The sequence below is a fragment of the Zosterops lateralis genome, assembly GCF_965231275.1.
Source record: "Zosterops lateralis genome assembly, chromosome: 9".
NCBI lineage: Eukaryota > Metazoa > Chordata > Aves > Passeriformes > Zosteropidae > Zosterops > Zosterops lateralis.
In genome coordinates, this window is record NC_139769.1 from 3,740,228 (window position 1) to 3,764,988 (window position 24,761).

General features: G+C 39.0%; 1 protein-coding gene across 3 annotated transcripts; it reads left to right on the forward strand.

Annotated features, from left to right (window-relative positions):
• Positions 1-910: 910 nt before the first annotated feature.
• OMA1 (OMA1 zinc metallopeptidase) lies at positions 911-17,975 on the forward strand. Of its 3 annotated transcripts, none has more exons than XM_083867348.1 (9): positions 911-1,010; positions 1,768-2,287; positions 2,663-2,891; positions 3,354-3,527; positions 3,615-3,722; positions 5,030-5,158; positions 8,624-8,698; positions 10,327-10,476; positions 16,572-17,975. In XM_083867348.1, exons 2-9 carry the CDS (start codon positions 1,788-1,790, stop codon positions 16,788-16,790), a joined length of 1,584 nt encoding a protein of 527 aa, XP_083723474.1. In that variant the 5' UTR covers positions 911-1,010; positions 1,768-1,787; the 3' UTR covers positions 16,791-17,975. The 3 variants fall into 3 exon arrangements, with proteins under 3 accessions (XP_083723474.1, XP_083723476.1, XP_083723475.1); XM_083867350.1 differs by lacking the exon at positions 911-1,010 and adding an exon at positions 1,288-1,520; XM_083867349.1 differs by lacking the exon at positions 911-1,010 and having other exon boundaries at positions 1,603-2,287.
• Positions 17,976-24,761: the final 6,786 nt, after the last annotated feature.

Below are 24,761 nucleotides of genomic sequence, written 5' to 3' on the forward strand. Positions count from 1 at the left end.
CTTCCTCTGGCACAACTTGAGGCCCTTTTGTCTTGCCCTGACTCTTGTTGCTTGGGACAAAGACTGGCCTCCACCTGGTTTCAGGGAGTTGGAAAAGTGAGAAAGTCCCGACTCAAGGACCTCTCTCAGCCATGAGTGGGGTCGCAAATAGGATTTTGTTGGTCACAAAATGGGATTGTTACCTGGTGTGCAACAAGGCAATAATTACACACTCGAGATACTTTTTATTTCAGATCTACACTCCACTTCTGGGAGTCCCCAAATCAAGCAGAACTACCAGCACTTTTCCCACCATATTCAGTGAGTAACTGAATTCAGTGAGTAACTTTCCAATCACAGCCCTTCTATTATGATTGATTACTAATTTATATACAAGTTACAAAGCCTCAGCTGATTTCTACACATGCTCAGGGAAAGGGTCTTCATCCGGGCAGGGTGTTTTTCACTAGTAGGTACGATTTTTATTATTATAATGATCATAGTTCAGCTATAGGGTAGACAAAACTTTGAGTACTTTGCAGAGTTAGCAATGTATACATCAGGATCTTGATTTACTACATCCTTAAACCTTCTTAGCTCCCGGATGTCCTTGACTAGGGGAAGCTGGCTGCTGCCTGTTTCTCTGATTTAGGCTTGAAAGCATACAAAGATCTATACACCAAAGAACACCCTGATTTAAAATACTGCATATGTGCAATAATCCTGACATATTGCACATTTTGCAGCCGGATGACACGGAAGCACCGCGGGTTGAGGCGCTCTGGAGAACGGGCTCCCCGCCTCATGAGGGGCGCCCCTGCTCCCCGCGCTGACACAAAATGGCGGCGCCGCCTGAGGGCAGCGGCGGCGGCGGGAACGGCGGCGGCCCCGCCTGAGGGAAGAGACGCGGGGCCGCGGCGGCCGCTGCAGCGGCGCCGCGCCCGTCCCGCCTCTCGCCCTCCGCCCCGGCTCCGTATCGACACCGGCTCCGCGGTCCGGCCCCTCCGCCGCCGCCGCCGCCTCCCGCGGTGGTGAGTAGGGGAGCCCGCTGGAGGAGGTGGTTCTCGGCCCCTGGACGTGCGGCTGTGAGGCGGCCGGAGCTGTCCCCCGCCTCCCCGCCCGCCATTACCCGGCCGGGCGCCTCACAGTGACTCGTCTCCCTTATCCCCCACTCTCGGCTCCTCACATCAACCCCCGTCATGATAATCGCGGTTATCCCCGAGGGTGGAGGGGCTGGGGGAGAAGCAGAGGCGGCGATCGGAGCCAGAGGGTGAAAATGACGGCGGGAGAGCCCAGGTCTTGTCCGTGCCGAGGCATTTCCATGTCCGTGAGACAGAGGATCCCGGCTGGCCGAGACTTGGTTTCGCTTTGTTTTGTTTCTAGGCCAGGAGAAAGTAGGAGCAATGTGCTCACAGATCCTGGTTTTCCTGATGTATAGAAGTGGCACCGGTGGGCAGGAGCCCAGTCTGGAACAGTGATGACCCACAGAGGACACCTGCAAGTCACTCTGATCTGGTCGTAATAAAAGTGAAAGGAAAAAAGTAAATCACACCTTGTTTTATTCTCGGGCATGCAAGATACTGATCTCTTTCACAGTCGGAAGCAGATTGATGTAACTGTAACCGGATGCAGTTGTGACTGTGACCTTTTTTTTGTGCAATGTAGATGTTGACAAACTAATACACAGTATCCGTTCGGAGGAAATGATATAAGACGGGGAGTTCCTTGTTTGGGTGAGCTTCTTAATAACGGTCAGCTCTTTTTTTTTTTTCTTCTTCTTTGTTTCAGGGTAACCAACCAAAGGAGTTATGAATATCATCTGTGGTCTGAAGCTGCCGGGCAGAAACTGTATTTTGTCTCATTTGGCTTCTTTGTGCAAGCAGCAGAAGTGCAATAATCTCCCCAGGTCTTACACAGGATGGTGCCGAACTCAGGGTGACAGAAATAGATGCCAAAGGTTGGATTTGAGTGGAAGTGATAGAAACTGTTTTTTGACTGGAAAGCCTGACTCCTATAGAAACATCACTGATAAAGGACTGAGATGTCTTTTGGATGTCCCACACACAAGTGACAGGAATGCACACCACAGTTTGGGAAGGTTTTGCTCCCAGTCTTTTCAGCCACTGGGGGAGAGGATCCCTTCCCTCCAGATCAGTTCTGTAGAGCAACTTTCACATCACTTTCCTGCTTGGAACATTCAGATCAACAGGCCTTTTCACACATCACCATCACTGCAGGCTGCACCGGTTCCTCTTTTCTGGATTATTGTGAAGCCAGCCCAGAAATTATTTGCCATCATTCTCGGCAGGTAAAACACTCTGTTACTTCCCTCACAGCACAAGACCCATCATGAGAAGTGTGAGTGTGGGGAGGATGGCAGGTGTGCTTGTAGTGTTGTTAGACTGACAGTTTGCTCAACAATAGGGTTTTTTTCCATTATCAGAGGTTTTAGATGTATTTTTTTGCTCTTTTGTTTCTCATTTACATGTGGTAGAGGGAGATGAACCAAAACACTAAAGTTCTTCCACCTTCTTCTCCTGTGGGAGGGAAGAAATGCAGTGGAGTGGAAGCCAATTACAATATATTCCTCCATAAGCTCCTGCATGAGACGAGGCTGATAGAGAACACAGTAACAAACTCCTTTTCAACTATGTCCTAAATTAACACTGTTTGTATCTTACAGGAGCATAAGAAAATGGTGGAAAGCACTTCCTCCTAATAAACGGGAGCTCTTCAAAGAAAGTGCAAGAAAAAACAAATGGAAGATCCTGCTGGGTGTCAGCAGCTTAGGAGTTGTGTTTGTCATGTTTTATTTTACCCACTTGGAGGAGACACCCATCACTGGGCGAGCTCGACTGTTGGTGTTTGGCAAAGAGCATTTTAGGGAACTGTCACAGATGGAATATGATATGGTAAGATTTTAGACAAGAAATTGAAAGGACTCAAAAACTGTTGTTTTTTAAAAGTGATGAGATAATCCTGTTAATGAGATGGGCAAACAAACCTTGATGAGTTTTGAACTTCATGCTCAGAACCCTGCAAAGTCCCTCCATCCATTACCTCCTTCTCTTGTCCCCATCCTTTTATCCTTTTTCAGAATTCCCTTTCCAGGAGGAGCACATGAGGGTTACAAGCACATAACATACATGTAGCAAACATTCTTAACTGTTTCTTGTCCCTGTAATTTTGAGTTCTGTGATTTCCTGTTGTAAAGTGAAACTTGATAAACCATATCCAAATGTCCCCACCACATTCCCATCTGCCAGAGACACGAGATAAGAACAGAACAATTACAAGAATATTTTCAAATTACATGCTTTGTATACATTTGTCCACCCCAAAAATTTAGGACCAATGAATTTATTTTTTTTCAGTGGATGGAGCAATTCAAAGATCAAATGTTACCTGAGACAGATGCGCGCTACCAGGTTGTGGAGAGAGTTGTTGGGCACTTGTCTGAAAGCAACAAGGACATCCCCCAAGTGGCAGCTCTCCAGTGGGTTATCCACGTGGTGGATGAACCAGGTGTCAATGCTTTTGTGCTTCCGGTAAGTTGTACACCACACAAAAAAGTAATAATATTGAAACAGCACTTGATATGTCTCCCACTTAATTTTTATTCTCTTTGTTTGCAGAATGGTCAAGTGTTTGTTTTTACTGGGTTATTGGATGCAGTTTCTGATATTCATCAGCTGTCCTTTATTTTAGGACATGAAATAGCTCACGCTGTGCTGGAACATGCAGTAAGTCTTTAAAGAAAGCTGTCTCATATTCTTAAATTATTAATTCTAATTACTCTGGTTATGATTTTTCCTATCATTACCAACCAAGTTTTCAGTGTGACTCCATCTAATTAATGCAAAATTGACTTTGAAATGAGTAGATCCTTATTATTCGTGTAGCACTTAATAACTGTCAGAAGACCTGTGGTGGTCCTTGTTAACACAAAGGCTGCCAGGGCTTTATTCACAGCTGTCCAGGTGGATTATGACTCATTTTCAAGAGTCATTTAAAGCTTGGTCTGCAGATCCCTCTGTTACAGCACAGACATGAAGAACTGGAGGTGCTCAGCAACACTGTTACTCTAATAATTGTGCATACCTGCAGAAGTGGATACACTTTTAAAAAGTATCTTAAAATATTCGATACTGTTATTATTGTAGCGCACAGTTTCAGAATGTCAAATTCTAGACAACACAGAGCTTGGTTCTTGTGTGAATTCTGTGTGAGCAACAGTTCCCGTCCTGGTTTCTTGGGCTTGGTTCAGCCAACTAACCCTTTAAACTTCTAAAAAATATTTCTGATAATAAAAAAGAACTTATCTTGTTTGTATGGGATCTGTGTCACCCAGCTGGCACAGAGAGAAGTATTGCTGTAAATGCTCTGATCAATTTGTTGCAATGTCAAATAGAGCTCTGGAAAACAGAATAATCTCTTGGATTCTGAATTTAAAGGAAAGCAGCAGAAAATAAAAGATAAATACATTATGTGTACTGCCCCCTTACCCCATTAGTGATCCTGTCTCAGTGATGTCTTATCTCTCCTCAAATTAATATAAAGAACAGTCTTTGAGGTATTTTTATAGATTTTTCACTCACATTGAGGTGTTTCATTGCCTTTTTACTGGAGAACTTTTCCTGCTTGTTGCCTCCATCCTCAAGCTTTGAATCTCTCAGAGAGGCTGATAGGCAGAATGTATTTGTTCCAGCTGTATTTATGCAGCTCATGTGAATTCTGGCCTGAAAGTACCTTGTATCCAACTGGATTTTTTTTTTTTTTTTCTTTTTTTGGTATAATCAGGGAATGTTATGCTTGCCCTGTTGCTGTGGTTCCACGGGAGAAAAAAAAAAAACAAAACCAAAAACAAAACCAAAACCAAAAACAAAAACAAAACCAAAAACAAAACCAAAAAAAACCCCAAAAAAACCCCACCACCACAACAACCAAAAAAACCAAACCCCAGTGATTTTTAAAGTGTTTCCAAAATCAGTTATGTTCTAAAGAAATGTCAGACAGTAAGGAATGAAAATGGGACAATTTCTGTTTGCAGGCAGAGAAAGCCAGCCTGGTTCACTTCTTGGATTTTCTCTCACTCATCTTTCTCACCATGATCTGGGCCATCTGTCCTCGTGATAGTTTGGCAGTTGTTGGCCAGTGGATTCAGAGCAAGTTGCAGGAGGTAAGACAGACATTTTCTGTGGTCTTTCCTGATTTCCTTGGAAAGATATTTTTAATCTTTTGCTACACTAAATAGTAAATTTGGGGGAAAATGCAAGAGGAGAAATGTAAGCAAAAATTAACATTAGAGTCTGTTATGGAACGAGGTATGATTTTATAAATCTGATTCTGCTTTAATTGATGTTGATTTTCATTTGTCATGTTGAAGAACTTTAGGTTTCCCTAAATGACTGGATTTAGTTGCACAGGCTGCAAGAACCTGCTTGCCAGTTAAGACAGATGATTGTCTTTTAGGAAGGTAACTTGCCCTTTGAACTTTTATATGCTAAAACGCCATGTTTTTATTTTAAGTGGCTGTTAAAATTTTTCCCAAACCAAATAAAATATATGGAATTCTTTAAATATATTGTTAGTGGCAACAATGGTTTCCAAGATTAAAAAAATTGAGAATCTAAACACCCTTTATATAAACCATGCTAGAGTACAAGTAACTCTAAAATAATCTTTTCAGCCAGTAAATATTTCAGCAAAGTAAAATTCAGAGGCTTCCTGGTGCCAGTTTTCTTCAGCAGTTTAATTTACTCTCTGGACAGTTACTGATCCATTTATTTTTTTAAAATGTGTGGGTTTTAAATAGAAATTTGCTTAGATCATAAAACTGGAATCTGAATTAAAATGAAAGATCTCTTTGGTTTCTTCGACTTGATGCTTTTCCTGAGATTTCCCCCAGTTCCTCAAAAACATGAAATTAAACATAACCAATCTGTTTTGGTAGTTCTTATGCTAATGGGTAGATGTGTGGATTCTGAACATAAATTATCTCTAAAGAGCTTGGATATTTGCACAAGTAGCTAAGAAACCAATACATTGATGAATGCTAGCCAGCATTTTGAAGAGCTGAATTTGGCAAAAACAAAGCATGAATCAATCCTGAGACTGCTCATAATTTAGACAAGATTCAACTCCCTGTCAGCATCTCTTCTCCTCCCCACAGAGATTGGGGATTTTAGCATCATGGATTAGGGTTTAGACTGGAAAGAGAATTTGGGTTTAAGCTCCCTGTGCAAAGGAAACATCACCTATGGGATACTGTCCTGGTTTAAAAGGCGGATCAAACTTCAGTAATGGTGAGGTGATAAATACTTGCCAAACTTTCATCCCATAGACAAAAGAAGCTGAGTAGAAAATTTGGGTTTTTTTAGTCACCCAGGAGTGCAGTGTCTGTTTCCCTCATTCACCATTTGCCTGTTGTACTCACATGAAAGTGAATCGTCCTGCACATTTTCTCAGGATGTTTCTCTTCCTCTTCTTCCTTAGCTGTATTTTGCTTTTTAAAGCTTTAGCACCATTCAGTGAAAGGGTTGTTTAAGCCACACTCTTGTACTTGCTTCTGTTTCAATATTTGTTTTTCTCTTATGTCCTTAGAGGCTTGACTTTTTGACCTGCTGACTATTGTGTATTTTTTATTATTGACTCTAAGCGTTTCCCAGTGATTCTTCGTAGGCCTTTGGGCATGTGAGCTCCAGTTCTGCCTTTCCCCCAAAGCTAATGGGTTTTCTTTCCTTAATAAATTGTTAACTTTTCTTATGACATTTATTCGGGGTTGTTCCTTAAACGTGTATTTGTACTGAAGCATATTGGCTTTGTTAGAGAGCAGCAGTTATTTTATATGGGAACTAAAGCCTGGGAATTACTCTTGGAATAACACCAAACATGACTCTGAGTTTTGCTCATGGCCCACACACAGGTACAGATGTATGTACAGAAATATGTACAGAAATATGTACAGATGCAGTGCTTCATGCTCCTTTCTTGTCTGCCTCACACCATAAGTTTTATATTTCATTTGAAAACTGGTGATTTTGGCTGGTCAACCTCCCTAGAACTCTCTTTTCTTCAACATACACAGGCAGCTCTGATAATTGATTTGAAAAATCAAATTGGTTTTCTTTTTTTGTGTCCAATTTCTGACAAGGATTTTACGTCAGGGTTTGAAGCTCTAATTTTTCATTCCAGCACATTCACAAAAGATTTTTTAAACAATTTCATTTTTTAGTAGCTGATGAATACCACTGTATGTTAGATAGTTCAGGACTCTTTTGTAGGCTACCAATTTCATTTCCTCGTCTAAAAAGTGTTTAATAATTAATCAAACAGTTTATCTGGCTAACTAGGAAATGGTGCTTCAGGAATATATGACAGATTAGCCAGACAGATTAACAGATTGCTGTTTACTGAATATATGTGCACCAAGAGACCTGGGGCACTTTTCAAGGCAATAAAAACATGTATTCTTCAAGCAATTACTCTATCATCAGAGGATTTAAAAATATATATTTATAATTGTAATATTTAAGGTCTGTATGGAAACTAAGAATTTAGAAAGTGACCTCATCTGTGCTTACTTCTAAACCAGCATGTTTGGCTTTTAAAGCCAACTTTGCTTGGCTTCTATTTTTGACTTAGGAAAGAAAAAACTATCAGTACTACTTTGGAAAGCAGCAAAAAGTTACAGTTATTTTTATATACTCAAGGGACTTATTTGGTGCTAAATTCAAACTGTTTGTGGCTTGTTGTTTGATTTTTGGTGTTTTCCCCCTTAAACTTCTAAGGAGCACAAATTTCTATAGCCAGATAAAGAGCTGATAAAACCTTTTTGAGCTGATAAACCTTTCTCTCTTCTCTAACCTTGCACATTTGCCATTCCTCAGTTCCCATTTCCTAATGGATGACTAAACCAGGATGTTGTGACAGGTTCCTTATCTCTGCAGGAGCAGGCTGTTTAAACAAGTCCTGATTTGCATTTACTAGAACATGACAGACTAGGGTAAGGCTGCCCAAATCTACATGAATTACATTTGAGAAAACCACCACTGTCTCTTAGTGTATTTTAATGCTCTAGAAAAATAGGAGAGGAGTTTGGTCAGCTTTAGGTCTTGTAGTTTGATTTCTCAAAGGCAATTTGCAGCTTGTGTTAGGGACAGTCATGGCAAAGGAGTGATTTCTGTATGCAAATATTTATGTCTACATTCCTTATTGTGGGCAGTTTGCCATATGAAAGAGATGATACCAGGCTTAAAGGCTTCATAAAAGTTTAGAGAACCACTGGATTTTTTTTACATACAGGCGCTGCAAGAAAAAAATCTTGATGCCAATAAAAGAGTGAAGTGAAAAATTTCTGGTGAAAAGTTGGTATTTAGCTTTCAGCTGCTGCAAAATGAGATTGGCTGCTGAGAGTGCCCATGAAAATATATCTAATTTGAATTAATTTCAACTGAATACAGGATCAATGAGTTACATATAATGGAATTAGAGATTACATGAAGAAAATTAATACTGATCACATGCAATGTGAGCATGATAGATAAACCCCACTTCTTATGAGAAGGTTAAAAGATAGCTATGAGGCTCTATCTTTGAACACATCCCAGACCAAGGAACAGAGCTTTGATGTGTTTCTTTGCAGTACATGTTTGATAGACCCTACAGCAGAACCCTGGAGGCTGAAGCTGATAAAGTGGGACTTCAGTTTGCAGCAAAGGTAACTACAACTGATTGGTTTTATTAGCAATAAAAATAAAATCCGCAGAAAAATAAGTGCCACACATTTTTCTGGTATTACCTTCAGAGAGAGTTTCATTCTTCATATGGAGATAAACTGTAAGTTGTTGAAGATATGCAGTTTTATGAAGTGGTAAATAAAATAGCTTTTAGGGAAAGAAAAAGACATTCTGGCTAATTGTATGTAATAACACTGAAGAGTGTAAAGTTGTGCATTACCTGCACAGTCTCCTTTCTGTGTAGTTTGTTGCTAGAAGAAAACCCCGTGTGTTTGTAAACAGGAGAACTCTAAATGGGGATCTTCCTTATGTAGAATTTAATTCTATGTAAAGATTTAAAGATTTAAGCTAAATACAGCCAAAACAACAATACAAAGACAAAAGACAAAAATTTGGTCAGAAGCTACTCAGCATTTTTTCATAGTTTATTTTTTCAGTTACTTTTTATCCCCTCATGGAATTTAATTCCATACTAAAGGAACTGAACCAACTCTTTGATTCCTGGCTAAGTGCAATAGACTTGTGTGAGATACCAGTGAGAGCAGCACCATCTAGTGTTAATATTTCATTAAAAAATTCCTTTTAATAATTATTAATGTTTCTTTAAGGAAGGGTATTTAAAATTAACTTTGATTTTGGGATTAAAACTGCATTTATAATTTGAAGGTGTCTAAGGGAATAATATAATCCATTAAAAAAATGTAATTGCTGTGTTTGTTCTCACTGCTTTGTAATACTGAAAATGTAGGTCCAGAAAGAAATAAGTGACATATGAGCATTTCTCTGCTTGTGCAGATAACCTTTTTATAATAACAATTTAAATAAATAAATTCAAAGGATAAACACTACATTTATTCCCAGGATGGGGAATAGGAAGAAGTAATTGTCTTATCTTCTGACTACTTGTCCCATTTTTTTTCTTAGCAAATAAAAGTCAGTGTAAGAAATCTTATTTATTTTTCTTCTCTATGTAATAGTAAAACTAGAGAAGTTTATGGTGATACACAAAAACAATTCTAGAAGTTACTGTTTTATGACTTTCTATGGTTAAGTAAATACTTCTTGAAGAAGTATATGTATATACTTCTCAGGAATTCTACAGAATTACTGTTTTATTGTGTCATGGGTTCCACAGACCACCCATGAAAGGCTGTGTAATCAATTACAGAAAAGCATTTCCAGTTACTTTTTAGGTATCTTTAAGTATGAATTATTATCACCTTATATTTTTCACTCTTGACTTCTTCCTGTAAATTCGTGGAGATGATTAATTTGTTCTAGTAAATATAACTTTGAATTTGCAGCTGAGCTTTTTTTTTAATGAACAGGTATATGCAAGAAATTGTAAACCTTTTCTTCCCCCTGAATTTTCTTAATTCAGGTGTAGGTTTTTTAAGGCACAGGTGTTAAAAGGAATAGAACCAGTGTCTGCATCTGTTTTTTATTGCTTTTAGATATTCTAGAACAGCTTTTTCCTGTCAGATATAAGGACAGATATAAGATTTAGAGACTTAAAATTTAAGATGTCTTTTGTAATTCACTATCAATTAGACTGTGTATTTATTACTCTAAACATACAGTGGTGTTTCCATTTCCCTTCTGTTCCCAGGCCTGTGTGGATGTCAGAGCCAGCAGCGTCTTTTGGCAGCAGATGGAATTGGCAGAAACCATACAGGGGCAGCCCAAGCTGCCAGAGTGGCTCTCCACACACCCTTCCCATGAAAACAGAGCTGAGCACCTGGATCGCCTCATCCCAGAGGTGAGCAGCCTCAGGGAAGGGCCTTTTCCTCTCAGCAAAGTTGCCAGGAGTAATCTGATATTAATTAATTGATTAGCTGGTATTGATTCACAATTTACTCTGATAGTACCACGCTCATCTTTCTCTTTATCCTTACAGAAATTCTCTGTTGCAAAGATTTCAACCTTAAAGGTTTTATTAAATGAGGGAAAAGTAAGATAGCACAGATAAAATTTAATTACATTCCAAGTGTTTTGGGTTTTTTTTTCCCTGATTTCTGATCAAAGTGCAATATTTTTGCTTTTGAATGGCCTTTTGGTATAGATGTGACAAGTGCCACAGGTCTCACCTACTCTTTCTAATTTTTTTCCATTTTGGAAAGGCAGTTCTTAAGTTGGATCCCTAAATTGTCTTGACTTCTCTTGCTTCTGTAGCAAATAAAAAAAATAAAATGGAGTGTTAAAGCACTCCACTGCAACACTGTTTTTCAGTAAGCTAAACTGTGTTTGGAAATACCCTTTTTTATAACCAACTAGTAATTTCTTCTCTTTTTTTTTTTTAATTTTCTGTCACTGTAAGTCTTTCTCAGTTCCAAACTGCAAAGACACTTGAAGATTTATTGGCAGAGGGAGCAGTAAAATGTTGAGGTGTTTGCTGACTTCAAAGGAGAAAAAAAAGAGTTTCATTAATCCTTTGATGAGAATGAATACAGTAAATATTGTAAATGATGGCAGAAATTAAAGTCAGCATTAGGGGCAGGAGGCTGGAGAGTGGCTAGAATGGATATTTCAAATTAATATACACAAAGTCTGTATTTTGCAAAAGCAGGCTGGGAGATTGTTTTTGATGGATTTTCTAACACATTGGAGCAGCTGAATAGAAAATGATTTTTGTTTTGGAGCCTCAGTTTTAGCTGGATTGAACATAAATGGTTCAGGATCGTTTATTTTCATGTAGTTGTTGACTGGCTTATAAAGAGGTAATGAAATAAATTATTTCTTATGTTCTACCCCAGGCCTGAGCAAATAAGTTAAATAACTGAGCAACTGTGTAGAAATGTCTCATCTCTTGTAGTTTAGCAGGTGGAGCAACCCTCATCTTTGTACATCTGCTCTCACTTCCAAGAGCAGTGGAGGCTGGGAAGAGCTTCCAAAAGATAATTGAGGGGAGATGTTTTTGTTTGCCTTTTACCTTAAACATTCTTTGGAGTAGGATGAGGAATCAGGGGCTGAAGGCTTCCTGTTTATAGCAAGTTCACAAGATAAGTGAGGTTGGCACTACAAAACTGGATGAAAGAAAACGTGTAGAGGAGACTTCATGTGTGAAGCCTTGTCTCTCCTTCTTGTGGGAGCTGCTGCCTTCAGGCTGGATTCCAGGCATGGAAAGGGAATCCCAGGCTTTTATTATTGCTTCATATCAGCCCCTTTTTGTTTCATTTTTCACATCCTTTGAGCTTTTTCAAACAGGATGTTTACAGATATTCAGAGCCCAGGAGAGAAGCCAGATTATCAAAAAAGCCTTTTTATCTCCAGTGTCTCTCTGTGAAGAAACTGGTATTTCTTAAGACTCAGTGCCAGATCCATCATGAGCATTACTGGGTTTAATGTGCTGCTGGTTTTGGAGCTGAAATGATGTTCAGGACAATACATCTCTTATTAGACCAGCTACTATAGCTGGGACAAATAAGGAAAAACCTTTTGACTTCTCTAATATTTCTCTACAGACTTTTAAGCAGGTTCACAATAAGATGCAATCATATAAAATGAGAATTTTTCTTCAGATAATGAAATGTCACATCTCAATGAGGTGACAGAACAGTCTCAGGAAGTGCAAATTAAAGGGGGACTATCACAGGGATCCTTTTCAAGTAATGAAAAGACTGAGAGCCAATCAAATGAGTGTTAAAGATCTTGCCTCTGGTTTTCTGAGCAAGTTGGAAGCCACAGCCACACTGAGGAGTCAGTGAACAAGGGAGTTATAAGCAGTTACAAAGTGGTGCTGTCCTGGAAATGAAATAAAGCACAGGAAAAAGATTTGCTGTGTTTTTAAAGTATTTCACCTCAGACAGGGAGGTGTTTGATTGTAAACCAGGAAAGCAGAGTATTCTCTTAAATAGGAAACTGAAATCTCTTAGAATTCCTACATGGAGGATGGAGAGGTGCATTTTATTTTCAGAAAAAGAAATCTTAAAGTAATTTTGTAGTAGAGGGAGAGGATGATCATTGTTCTGGAGAGAGAGTCTGTGGGAGTGTAGTGCCAGACAGAAGCTACAGAATCTTCTAATTTATCTCAATGTTTTATTTTCATGTTCTCTGACTTGCTACAGTGTCTGTTTCCAAGTGTACAGCACTGTACGTCAGTGGAAGCCTGAGCTAAACTGAATAAAGCAGAAGGTTATCTACTGAGCCTTGCCTGTGATACAAAAATCCATCTTGATGTGACATTTGCTTTTTTAGCATCATGTTGTTGGCTCAAGATTCCACCTTTGATTCACTGTTAACTCCTGTTTCCACTTTCTTGTGGAAATGCCATAGTGAGATCATTTAGAGACTAATAATAAGTTGGGTTTTATCAATTGCACTTCTTGTCTTGTTCCCAAGGTCAGTTAACTTGTCAAAAAAGGTTATTTCATTTACTTTGGCAACACCTGTTTTTGTCAAGTCCACATTGGCTGCTTATTATTTTTATTAACTTTTGTGTAGTTAATACTTTTTCCTCTGCTGCCTTTTGATATGGGAGATACATTTATTTTCCTTCCTTTTCAAAAGTGGGTTGGTATATTTGCTCTTTGGTTATGATGTGAACATTTCTTCAGATTATTCTAGTTTTAGAACATGTTAATTAAGCTCTATCAACATGGAAACAAGAATAAAAACCACTGACCTGGAAACAAGAATAAAAACCACTGACCTGCATTTCTATCCTTTAATAATAAAGTTATTAAATATTTTGTCACAGTTTTTCTTTCCTATGCCAACATCAGTGGAAGATTGGAAGTATTAACATTCTATATAAGCTGCTTTTCTTCTCTATTCAGTAAAGTCTATCAATTCCTTTAATCATCTTTTTACTGCTACTTCATTAAGACTGTAAGGGCTTGAGAGCAGCAGGTAGTCTGGTGTCTGTGACAGTGTGAAGGATTAATATTGAGAGCTAAAAATTACTTATTTCTCTATTTGTCTCTGCTGGTAGTTTTACATGAAGGTGATAGGATGAAAGAGACCTCCCTAATTCTTTTGCCTTCCCTGCTCCCAAACATTGCAGGAAGTGACTGTGATAGTACAGATAAGAAAATCAGCTTCAACTTTGTTACTTACAAGCAAAGGTTGGATGTTTTATTTGGGATCTCCTGAACCAACAAGAGGCAAGTGGCTGTTCTCACTGGAATGTGGAGTTACAGCTGTCCAGAGCAGGGAGGTGACAAGTTAACAGGGCTTTTCTTTCCATATCTGGAGTTTTTCAGTGCCGTGTGAGGTGATGGTGTTCAATAGCTGCCTTCTACCCCCTTGCACAGCTTTATGTCTGGCAGGAACTCAGACACCCACAGGGTAAAAATGTTCACCTGAAGCCCTGGTTTTTATCTTTGCTGTTGGGGCTTTAGGTGAGTGAAACCACGGAAATAGGTCAGGCACTGTATAGCCAGATACAAAATTGCTAAATTAGTTTAAAAGAGGATTATGTTGCCTTTTCCAGGATACAGCCTAAATCTTTATATTCCCATTTGCCTTGAATAACACTGCTTGACATTAATGCAGCCTTGCAGCAGCTTATGTTCTAGAAGAGAACAAGAGAAAACTCTTGGTTTGTCATGAACATCAGTTTAGAAATTAATTGGTCACTGAAGCAGAAGAGTGTTCAGCAGTACAGTTACATGTGGTGACTACATGGACAATCGTGCTGTAGAAAAACAAGCTATGAAAGCTTTAGTCATATTTTTAAAAACTTAGACAGGAACAATATTGGCATGCCTAATCCAGACTTGTGTATCCAGTAATTTGAATTTTACATTTCAGCAAGAAACAACTGGAGAAACTCTTGCTACATTTTTGGAATATGTCTTTTCCCCAAATGATTTGTTAAATTCCATTTGTTTCTAGCCATTTACAGCAAACTATCATTTCACTGTAGTAAAGATAGAGGAGAAATATGTTTTGGAACCTCCTCACAAGAAAAAAAAAAAAAGAGCTAAGAAGATCTGCTCTTCTATTTTAAAGTCTGCTGTAGTAAGATGTTTTCAATGCTTCCTGTGGAAGAATATCAAAGTGTTTCAAAGTGATGGGCAAATATTTATGCAGAGCTGTAGTGGAATATTTGATTTGATGTTTCAGACAAAGCTAGTGGATATAAAGCAGATTAAAAATTTCTGCTCTGTCTACAATGTAATGCTCGAACTGCTATTATAAAAAACTCTGTTTTCTTCCTCCTCATGAATCCATCCAGAACAAATTAATCAATGTGTGTTTTCTGCTGGCAGTCCCAAGTTCTGGCCAGGAGGCACCTGGCTATAGCTCAGGACAGGTCTGGCCATTGCTTGTCAAGAATCCATGGTTATCAAGTAAAGTGGAATAAAATGTACATTTGAATTGGGTTTTCTATGAAAGGATTAAAAACAGAGCTGGATGTAAATCTGCCCAAGGTTTATGCTGTTAATTAAGGCCAAGACAGACAATATTGAACAAATGTGATCATACCACATTGATTGATGGTAACCATCAGACTTGTTTTGGTCCTGGTATTTCATTTTACAGATCTTTAAAAAGTAGTTCTCAGTGGAGATGTAGAACCTTCTAGAGTTCTACATGTAATATTTTTCTATATGATACACAGGATCTACTTTTCTTAATCCGTTTAAATGGGTTATAGGAGGATCCATGGACACCAGTGTTCTGTGTACAGCTGCTTGCAAAGCATCAGTTTATTGTGTGCCAAACACACAAGGAGCTGCCAGTTTGTGTGGTCTAATTAAGGATGTTCAGCTTTGTGACAATGAACACAACTTTAGCATCTTTTAAAACAGCTGACTTTGAACAGGTTGCTATCAATTTCTCCACAGTGCCTTTGAGATTTCAGGTTCATCCACTGCTTTACCTTTCTCAGATTCCCAACCAGACAGGATGATCTGGGGAGAATGTGCTTGTGCTAATGAATTTTGGTTCTCTGGGAGATTCTCTGGCTCCTTTGTGCCCCTACTTTCTTACTTATAAAATGGAAGCAATGGCACTTACTCACAGGAGTAACTTCAAGTTTGGCCTCTTACTGCTGATCTTTTCATCCAGAGAAATTGTTACATTCTAGAGACATTATTTTCCTGTGACATTATTTTCTCATAATACTTGGAAACTTGGAATTCTCCAAATATCTCTTGCAGATGAGCTGACTTGTGTAACAGGACTTTGACTATACTGATGAGCCATCTGGGTCTCTGTGCCAAACAGTTAAAAGTCCATTATGTTATTGGAGTTTTTCCCTGCTTTTTTGAGTCAGACATCTATATATAGTTACTTCAATAATAGAACATATCAGAGGAAGTAAATTATTCAAAGCCTCTTTTATTTTCTTGATGCAGTCATTTTCATTTACATTTGAATGTAAATATAAATATAAAAAATATGAAGCTGAGTGCAGTAATAGCCCGTGGGCTAGATACACCCCCACATAATTAAGTGGATTTCCTGCTGGGATTTTTCTTCTTTCTGAGGCATTTTTAGAATGTGGATTGATTCAACATTTTTCTTCAAAGTAGCCTGAAAGGACTACAAGAAGTTTCATTTGTATGTGAATGTAAATGAAAAGGTACTGATGTGGACAAATATTACACAACACTGGAGAACTTCCTGTCTAATTATGTTGTACCTTTCAGAGTATCCATCCTTGGAGATCATGATGTGAGAAAATAATTTCACTCTTCATTTTTCCCATTGTTTTACCATTTTGCTACATTTTGTCACAGGAATTCTTGGTTTCTGTTGAGAAGTTGTTCAGTAACAGTTCAGACTCATTATTACACTAACCAATGTGCAAATGCAAACCTGACTGGAAAGCCAAAGTCACTGACTGAAACCTTTCCTGTTTTTCCTATTTGAATGAGCTTGATTTGTTTTCCTATGTGTTCACAGGCTCTTAAAATAAGAGAGAGCTGCAATTGCCCATCTCTTTCTGGACCAGATCCTCGTCTTATTTTCAGACTTAACATGCAACATCTCCTGGAGTCCTATAAAGGTCGAGAAGCCCCAAATTCTACAAAGCAAGATCCCTCAAAACCAAAACTGGACTTTCCTCACACTCAAAAAGTGGAAGATATGCCAGTGACTTTTGCAGTTAAACCCACAAACTGATGGCATTAATTTCCACTTTTTATGGAACTGGTGGTCCCTGAAGGTCTATCTTATAACACAAAATTGTCTTTGAACCATGAAGAAGATGTAGCCACTCAGATTCTCCATTTCTTTTATGTGATCTCTCACTCAAAGCAATAAGGAACCATGCCCACAAAAGAAGAGCAGCGTGTTGAAGCAGAAAGTTTCTTATTCATTAAGAGTTACTAAAATAAATCACTTCTCAGGGGAAAGATAATCTCATACAATCCAGTCACACAGTGTAATTTTCAGCTTTATCAGGCTCACCTTGATCAGAGGACAGATGAGCCAGAAGCGTCCCTAAAGCAGAGGGAAAAGTACAATTTTCATCACTTAAGTTGTCTGGTTTATCTTGCCATAATTTGGGTTAGATCTACTCAGCTTCATTTGAGAAATAATGAGAAGAGCTTACTGCCTGCTCCACATACAGGGTGTTTAAAAATATTAAGCTGAGAAGTGATAATAGCTATGGGCTAGATACACCCTCACTTAATTAGGTGGATTTACTGCTGGGATTTTGCTTCTTTCTGAGGCATTTTAGAATGTGGATTGATTCAACATTTTTCTTCAAAGTAACCTGAAAGGGCTGCACCAAGTTCAATTTAAAAAAAGAAGTGAAATAATTTTCAGGGGATTCTTCCTTCTGAAAGAATCACTGAAAGAATCATGGTAGCACCAGATGCTTTACAAAGATGCCTCTTGTCTTTTTTAAATGATCAGGGTGCCTCACCAGAGGGCAGTTTTGCTGCCACAACATTTGATTTGGATAGAAATGATTGCTGATGTGGAGTATGTTACATAGGAGACAAATACAAGGTTTCTTGACTGCACAGATTTTGCAGATGACTTTATCATGAAGGTGATTTCTCTTCAGGAAACTGGCATCTAATGCTGAGCATCCCTCCCTCCCCTCCCTTCATTCCCTCCCCTTGAAGCCACACTTTTTATACCCTGGAGACAAATATGGACAATGTAGGTAAAGCTCTGCCTTTCAGGATGGGTGACCCACTGTACTCAGCATGTTAATCTCTGTTTGCACATGTTTGAATTGTCCTTACTTAGCAGTTTGTGGAAATACTGAAATGTTGATCTTTAAGGAAGATGTAGAAAGAGGTGGCAGTGAATGAAAATAAAAAAGGGAAATCCTGTTCCTTCATCTGTTAAGTTGTGTTTGCTGTTATGCTTTTTGTTACTTGTTTGATCCAAACAAAAATCTTTTTCATAAATGGTAGTGTCTTACTTGAAGAAAACATTCAAAATACTTTACAAAATGTCCTAATTTGAAACATTCCTTTTCTATATGGAGAAGGGTAGACTTAATCATATTTCTTCAATTAAATCTGAATACAAGCTTTTAAGAAGGAAAAAAATTACCTATTCAGTGCTGTCAGTGACTTTAGTTGGGAAAACAGATTGTGAAACAAGTAACGCTTTCACTGACTTCAGTCAATGAAGACGGGTCCTTTGAGAAACACCAGCAAGTCCCTTATCTCTGTTCAGAGGTAAGTTGATGTCTGTGTAATGCTGATGATTCTAGGTCTGATTATATAGGTCTAGATTGGCTGCATACTGCTTACAAGCTGTTTTTAAATCCCTACTCAATCCTGCTGGCAGGAGGCAGAAGGTCCAGCCTGACCATTATTCATCCATCCATTTTTATTCTTCATGACAGGAGTTTTTGTAACAGACGCTCAGTGATGTGTTGCAGCATTTGGACATTGTCACCTGAAGGTAAACAGAAAAACACACCATTTAGATTTCCCTGTGGACCTCAGAGTTTATCCTGCAGCACCAAAACCCCAACGCTGCTGCCTCTCTCTTGCTTCAGTGTCAGAGCTTGTTTCGTTATCCAGGGCTGCTGCTTGACATGCAACTGGATGCTTGTGTCTGGTAGGACTAAAGAGAACAAACAAGAGTTTTTATAGCATTCAGGATGGAGTATGAAACTACACAAATTTCATATTTCTGCTGTCTGTTTTAAGTGACTGAAGTATGGCAGTTGAAGGCAGGAGATGCAATTTTCAAGTTCACCAAGGGAGATATTTCAAAATTTGTAAGTAAATAGTCTTGTAACCATGATCGTGGTGATGTGAGAGAAAAGGTTTCAAGGGAGGGATAATTGCTTATATTAGACTGGCAAGGGAATTTGTATGTTTTTTCCAACTATAATCATCTAATAAAACGCACCCCTCTTTTTACAAACATACACACAAATATAAACTGCACACACAAAAGAGCTGGGCCTCTACACTAGAACACTATATATTTAAATACTGTTTAAATTGTTTCAAATGTATAGTTTTACACATAAAGTGGGTTGCTGAAAATTTCAAGTTTTAATTTACATTTTAGTTCATCCCTAATACTTTTCTCAAGTGCTTTGGAGAGGGTTTCTCCTTTCTACTTCGCTTGTGTCCAACACAGAAAATGTCTTATGCTCATCTGCCTCTGGGAGGGAACTTTTTTCTTAAATTCTCACTGAATACTCTATTGTGGATCTGTCTATACTTCTAAAGCATTTTTTCTTTTCTCTTTCTTGAACAGAAAAATTACAAAAATGTTGCCTTCCATTGTAAACATTTAACTTTTAAACTTGAAGACTATAAAATAATTTTGTGTGGGCATATATAATAATACACATAATACGTTGATATATAAACTATAACATATTATTAACCATTAAAATATAATTTCAAACTATAGGAAAACTTAGGAAAATACCGTGGTTGCAAGCTTCAGATTATCTGTAGAAACTTTTCATTGCAACTCACTATGGCACAAGAAAAGCAGATGTAGAAGTGCTGTTGAAGGAATTCAGTGCTTGGAAAACACACCATATAAGAGGGAGAATAGTGGCTAAAGTGAAAAAAGATAAGATAGATCAGTAAAAATTCATCTGGATTTCCACCTCCAGTACTTTGTGCTGCACTTCACAGCTTCCTGCTGGAAGGGTAAATACATGGGACAAATGTCACTCTTAATGCATTTACTGTAGTGGAAATGTTGAGAGATTTCATGAGCAGGAGGGGCTGCATTCAAGGCAGTCCTGCAATAAAAATGGCTCTTTTTACCTTTTGGTTTATCAAGTTTACTCTTTTGGTTTGGTTAGGTTTGTTTTTTTCGTTGTGTTTTTTTTTTTTTTTTTTTTTTTTTTTTTTTTTTTTCTCTTTTTTTTTTCTTTAAACTCAGAATACAGAAGTGCCAGGAAAGCAAAGCAAACAGCTGTTGGAATGCTCTTTGTTCTCCAGTTCTGTTTGTAGTCTCTAAAACAGAACAATCCTGCAAGCTTGATGCTTTTTCCTTATATTATGTAGGCTGCCAGAGCTTTTTTCTTGTGGTGTGATGTTTGTATCTCAATACCCTTGGTTGAAAAACAGCTTTCTCTGTGATAGTCTGTGTAAGCTATTTTATAGCCATCCAGATTCTCTCTGGTGAAGATCTTTGTTTTTCCATATCTTGGGAGATTTAAAAGGGAGCAGGATGATCACAACTGTGGTGATGGTAGAGGTGACAGGATGACTTTCCTGTCAGCAGTACAGGGTGTTTTCTTAAGGTTTCCTGTCCATATTGCAGCGTGTGGGATAAACACTCACAGGAAGGACTGATATTAACAATCTGCATTTCTAAATCACCTGAAGCACCTCATAAATACAGTTTTTCTGTAATACCTGCATAGATGATCCTTCTAGCAGCTCTGTTAGAGATATTGGAGCTCAGTAAGATGGACATTTCAGCCAAGCTCCACAGAAACTCAGTAAAAAACCTGGAGCGGGAACTTTGGCATTCTGAGCCATTCCTTAGCTTACAATATTTGTGTGTGACCAAACCAGAATCCTCACAGCAAACTGAAGTGATGGGCTTTGGGTGATCTCTGCATTTCTAAGTTTGCCTCCTTTCAGTGTCCATCTGCAGAGTTTGGAGGTGCCTCTTCATGCATACTCCACTAGGTTACAGTTATTTGATGTGGTTATTTCTTAGCTACTTTCTCTTATGCATAAACTGGTTGTTTGCTCACTGCCCATCATCACTGAGGAGCTGATTCCTACATCTCTTGACATGCTGGTTATTTAATCTCAAAAAAATTTTGGTCTCAAATTTGTGTTTCCACAACAAAACCAGGGATTGTTTTGTATATTTATTGTCGCAGATAAAGCCATGTAAAAGCTGGTTACAATTCCTTCTTTTCCATGCCCCAGCTCTACCTTTTCCCAGAGCTGCAGGTGTCTCTGCTGGAAACAACAAGGGCTGCTGAGAGAGAAATCAGGATAAGCAGAAGGGGCTCCTCACTGAGTCAAAGAGGAGATGGGGCTGGGTGTTGTGCCTGTGATAACTTTATTGCTGGGGCTGACAATTGTTGGCAGGTCTGTAAAGAGAACTGAGTGTCTCTGGTGTCGCTCGCTGCTGCCTACACACACTGCAGCCATGCACTAAATGTGCTCTTTGATCTCCTGAAGCCCCAGGCTGTGTGCCAATCCCAGGCCTAGCAGAATATTCCTGGCTCTCTTGTTCTGGCTGTGCTAGTTCAAGCCTGCTGTTCTTGATATGAGCTAGGGGCTCTTACCCTGATTTATGGATGTATGCAGAGAATTGTTATCTCCAGCACATAAATTCATTATAACTATTAAACTAAGCTGAAATTGAACCTGTTGACCTGGAAGTGAATGGCTCCATAACATTTCATTAATCCTCTGAGATGTTTAATTTCTGCTAATTTGATATTTCAGATACAATCTTCTCTACAGATATAATGGCTTAATTAGTATACATTACATGATGTCTCTTCACAGTACAACGTGTACAGTATTTATCCACTAGGAAAGTAATTCAGTAGAGCTCAATTATAATACATTGACTAGAGCATAAAAGTTGGAAAGAATATGTGCAGTAGTCATTATATTTTAAGTATAAATATTTTTCAAGCAGTCTTCTGTTTGTTGATACCTATTGGCCTTCTAAAAATGATGGTCCTAAACATTTTGTTATGACTTATTAAAATATTGACTGAGAGCACTTTTTGGTCATACCATCAAAATCCATGCTCTGGAAATCTATTTTTGTAACATTCAGCTTGCAAATCTTTTCACTGAAGTCACCTGTTTCAGAGCGAGTCTGTGTGACAGTTCAGGACAGTGGTGCCAGTTGGGAAAGGGAATATATTGAAATGTGGTCATTTTGCTGCCTCCTTCCTTTGGAAAGTCAGTGGAGGCACAGATGTGAGGAAGCTCTGGGGTAGTGCCTGAATTTAGTTCAACCCCACCACTCCCCCTCTGACCACTCTCTGCAATCTAAGACTTGAGTTAACTAAATTTATCTCTTTTTTCCCTTCTAACATTGATCTATATATTGTATATTTGAGCTCTAGAGAATCGGAACTCCTTATTCCTACCGGGGATACACTGCCAGGTTTATTCCATGCGTATCTGGAATAAGTAACGAAGGAATAAATGCTGAGGGAATGACGTAGTGTGAGTTTTCAGTCACCAGGTGGCGGCTGGGCTGCCCGAGCCGGGCTCAGGCCGATGGATGCAACACCTGCGGGTTCAGTCCGGATTCAGTGAATTATCCTGGCGATTTTCCCTCACTCTTAACGGCACTGACTCCTCCCTACAATGAACTCGAAACACCAGGATGAGAAAATGAACGTATTAGGCTAAGATGTTCTTATTTTCTTCTCTAGATTTCTCTTTTTAGAGGATGAAGGATAATGGGGAGAGTAAGAGGTCAGCCAGACCTACTTGCTCAGGAGAGATGAAATGGGAGGCCTCTGATTTTGTTCTCTGGTCTCAATGCTCGGTGTTCCCTCTCTCCTCCCTCCCCTCTTCCTCCCATTCCATAAAAGGCTGAAGGGCAGTAATTGATCTTGGTGTTTCAAGGAGTTGAACATGTGTCTCTTAGATTTCAGATATATGAAGAGCATCTTCAAATTCTGAGCCTGGAAAATGTTTCTATGTTTTATTTAAGCACTTGAACAAAATGGCAGATGATCCTCAAAGTGCTCAAGACTCCAGCTAGCACCCTGTCTGGTGAGGTTTTACCCTCTCCCTTGCTGTATCCTCAGCTTTATCACCTTCCCCTTACTTTGATCATGCAGATGAGGCTACACTGCTGTATTTCATCACCTTTTCATCCAAAAAGCTAGAAGGAAACAAAACCCTTGAGAAGCAACAGGGTCTAATTTCCACTGTCTCAATGAGGCCTCTATCCTGTTCACATTGAAATCCCTGGCAAAAGTCCCAGAAGTTAGATCTGGATTTCTCCCTCCTTAAAACAATATTCTTCCTTTTGTGCTTTATCCTCTGCTTGTCAGAATCAGCTGATTATGAGCTCCTGCACAGATGACATCTTATCTGCAGTCAGCAGGAAGGAGGCATGAATTAGGGCTTAGGAGCAAATCTTCAATAATTAGCCACAGAGGAAGGAAAACATCCAAAAAAAGTACACAGAAGGAATTGACTTATTTCATCTGACTGGGCTGGAAAGTTCAACTGTAATGATAGTGGTTAAATTAATTATGTTGATTTGGTGACAGGGAAACTAACATATCCTCAAATGATGGTGTATTATTTTTGAACCCAGATGAAGTAACTGCACACTGCTGGTGATCTGTGTCAGAGTCACAGATATCAGGTATTCCTCATGGGGACTTTTCACCCCATGCTCCTTCAGGATGTGATTCATGATGGCACAATTTGGTCACACACAACCCTTAAGCCAGAGTTTGGATAAGTGCAAGGCTTTAGTGCTTTCTCTGAAATCTGTGATGAACAGTTTTGGATGCTGTAGTGGCCTGTGATCTCTGTCGTGGGAAGACACATTCTGCTGTAGCTCAAGTGTGGTTATGCTGAGAGTGCTGCCCATCTTCAGCAGTGACTGCTGGCAGGAATGGTCCTGCATCATCCCTCCCACACCTGTTACAGCTCTGTTCTGCCTCAGCTGCACCTTCAGTGGCCAGAGGTGTTTGTGGGCATAGCAAACATCACACACATCACACCCTGTATGGAATTAGAGAACTTCTCATGGCTGTCTTAGGGTGTAGAACTTAAATGTGCTCCGACTTCAATTCCTTGTGGCTCTTGCTGTTCTGGAAAACTGTTTTTTTAGTAACTTCTGACATGCTGACCTCTCTTCCTTTGTTGTTAGCATTGTGGGAGTGAGGATCCACTGAAATAACTTTTCCATGTGGGTGTGGAAGCCATTGACACCTGCAGACCTCCTGATTTTCTCTGTGAGCAGGTCTCAGTCCATCAGGCTATCCCTGAAGAAATCTCCATCTCTTAACTTTGGTACTTTCAGTTTTGTCGCTTTAATGTTTCATAGTGCCTGTGGGACATGTATGTCAAGAGGCATCACATCTTGGAGGATGTTTCTGAATGGCCTTCATGACCTGATCCATCTAGGACTTTAGAAGGAGGACCTGGAATCTGACAGGGATAAAAAAAGACAGCAAATAAAATGAGCACAGCATTAGCAGAGAGGAATATTCAGAAGGTTCTTATGCATTGATACCTGATAACACTGACCATTTTCCTGAAAAATAACAGATTTGGGTGTCTTTAAACTTTCCCTTTTATTGCCACTGAGGTGGAATCAGGCTGTAACTCATTGCCAGCAGCAGTCAGACATGGGTGTGAAGGGATGTGGGTTCTGATAAGCAGAAGGGTCACACCAAGATACCATAATAAAAGCATAGTTATATTTAGAGGAAAAAAAACCCCAACACACTATTTATACCAGTATTTATTATTTTATTCCACTAATAACACATTTTTCTCTTGTAAAACTTTGTCTGCATAGAAACACTCTGCTTTAATGCTTTACAAATTTTCATTTGTCAAAAAAAATTGTTCCTTAAAGTAATTTGGACTTGGTGTCATTTTTATAGAGTGTGCACACAATTCTGCCTCCTGGAATAAAACACGTGTTTAATCCTCTACTGCAGGAGCTGTAGGC

What these genes read in the sequence shown, in the direction of transcription:
- OMA1 (XM_083867348.1), top strand. Translation starts at nt 1,788, where the DNA reads ATGAATATCATCTGTGGTCTGAAGCTGCCGGGCAGAAACTGTATTTTG. An exon ending in TTTGCCATCATTCTCGGCAG is followed by an intron (nt 2,288 to 2,662) that starts GTAAAACACTCT and finishes TGTATCTTACAG; the next exon opens with GAGCATAAGAAAATGGTGGA. An exon ending in CACAGATGGAATATGATATG is followed by an intron (nt 2,892 to 3,353) that starts GTAAGATTTTAG and finishes ATTTTTTTTCAG; the next exon opens with TGGATGGAGCAATTCAAAGA.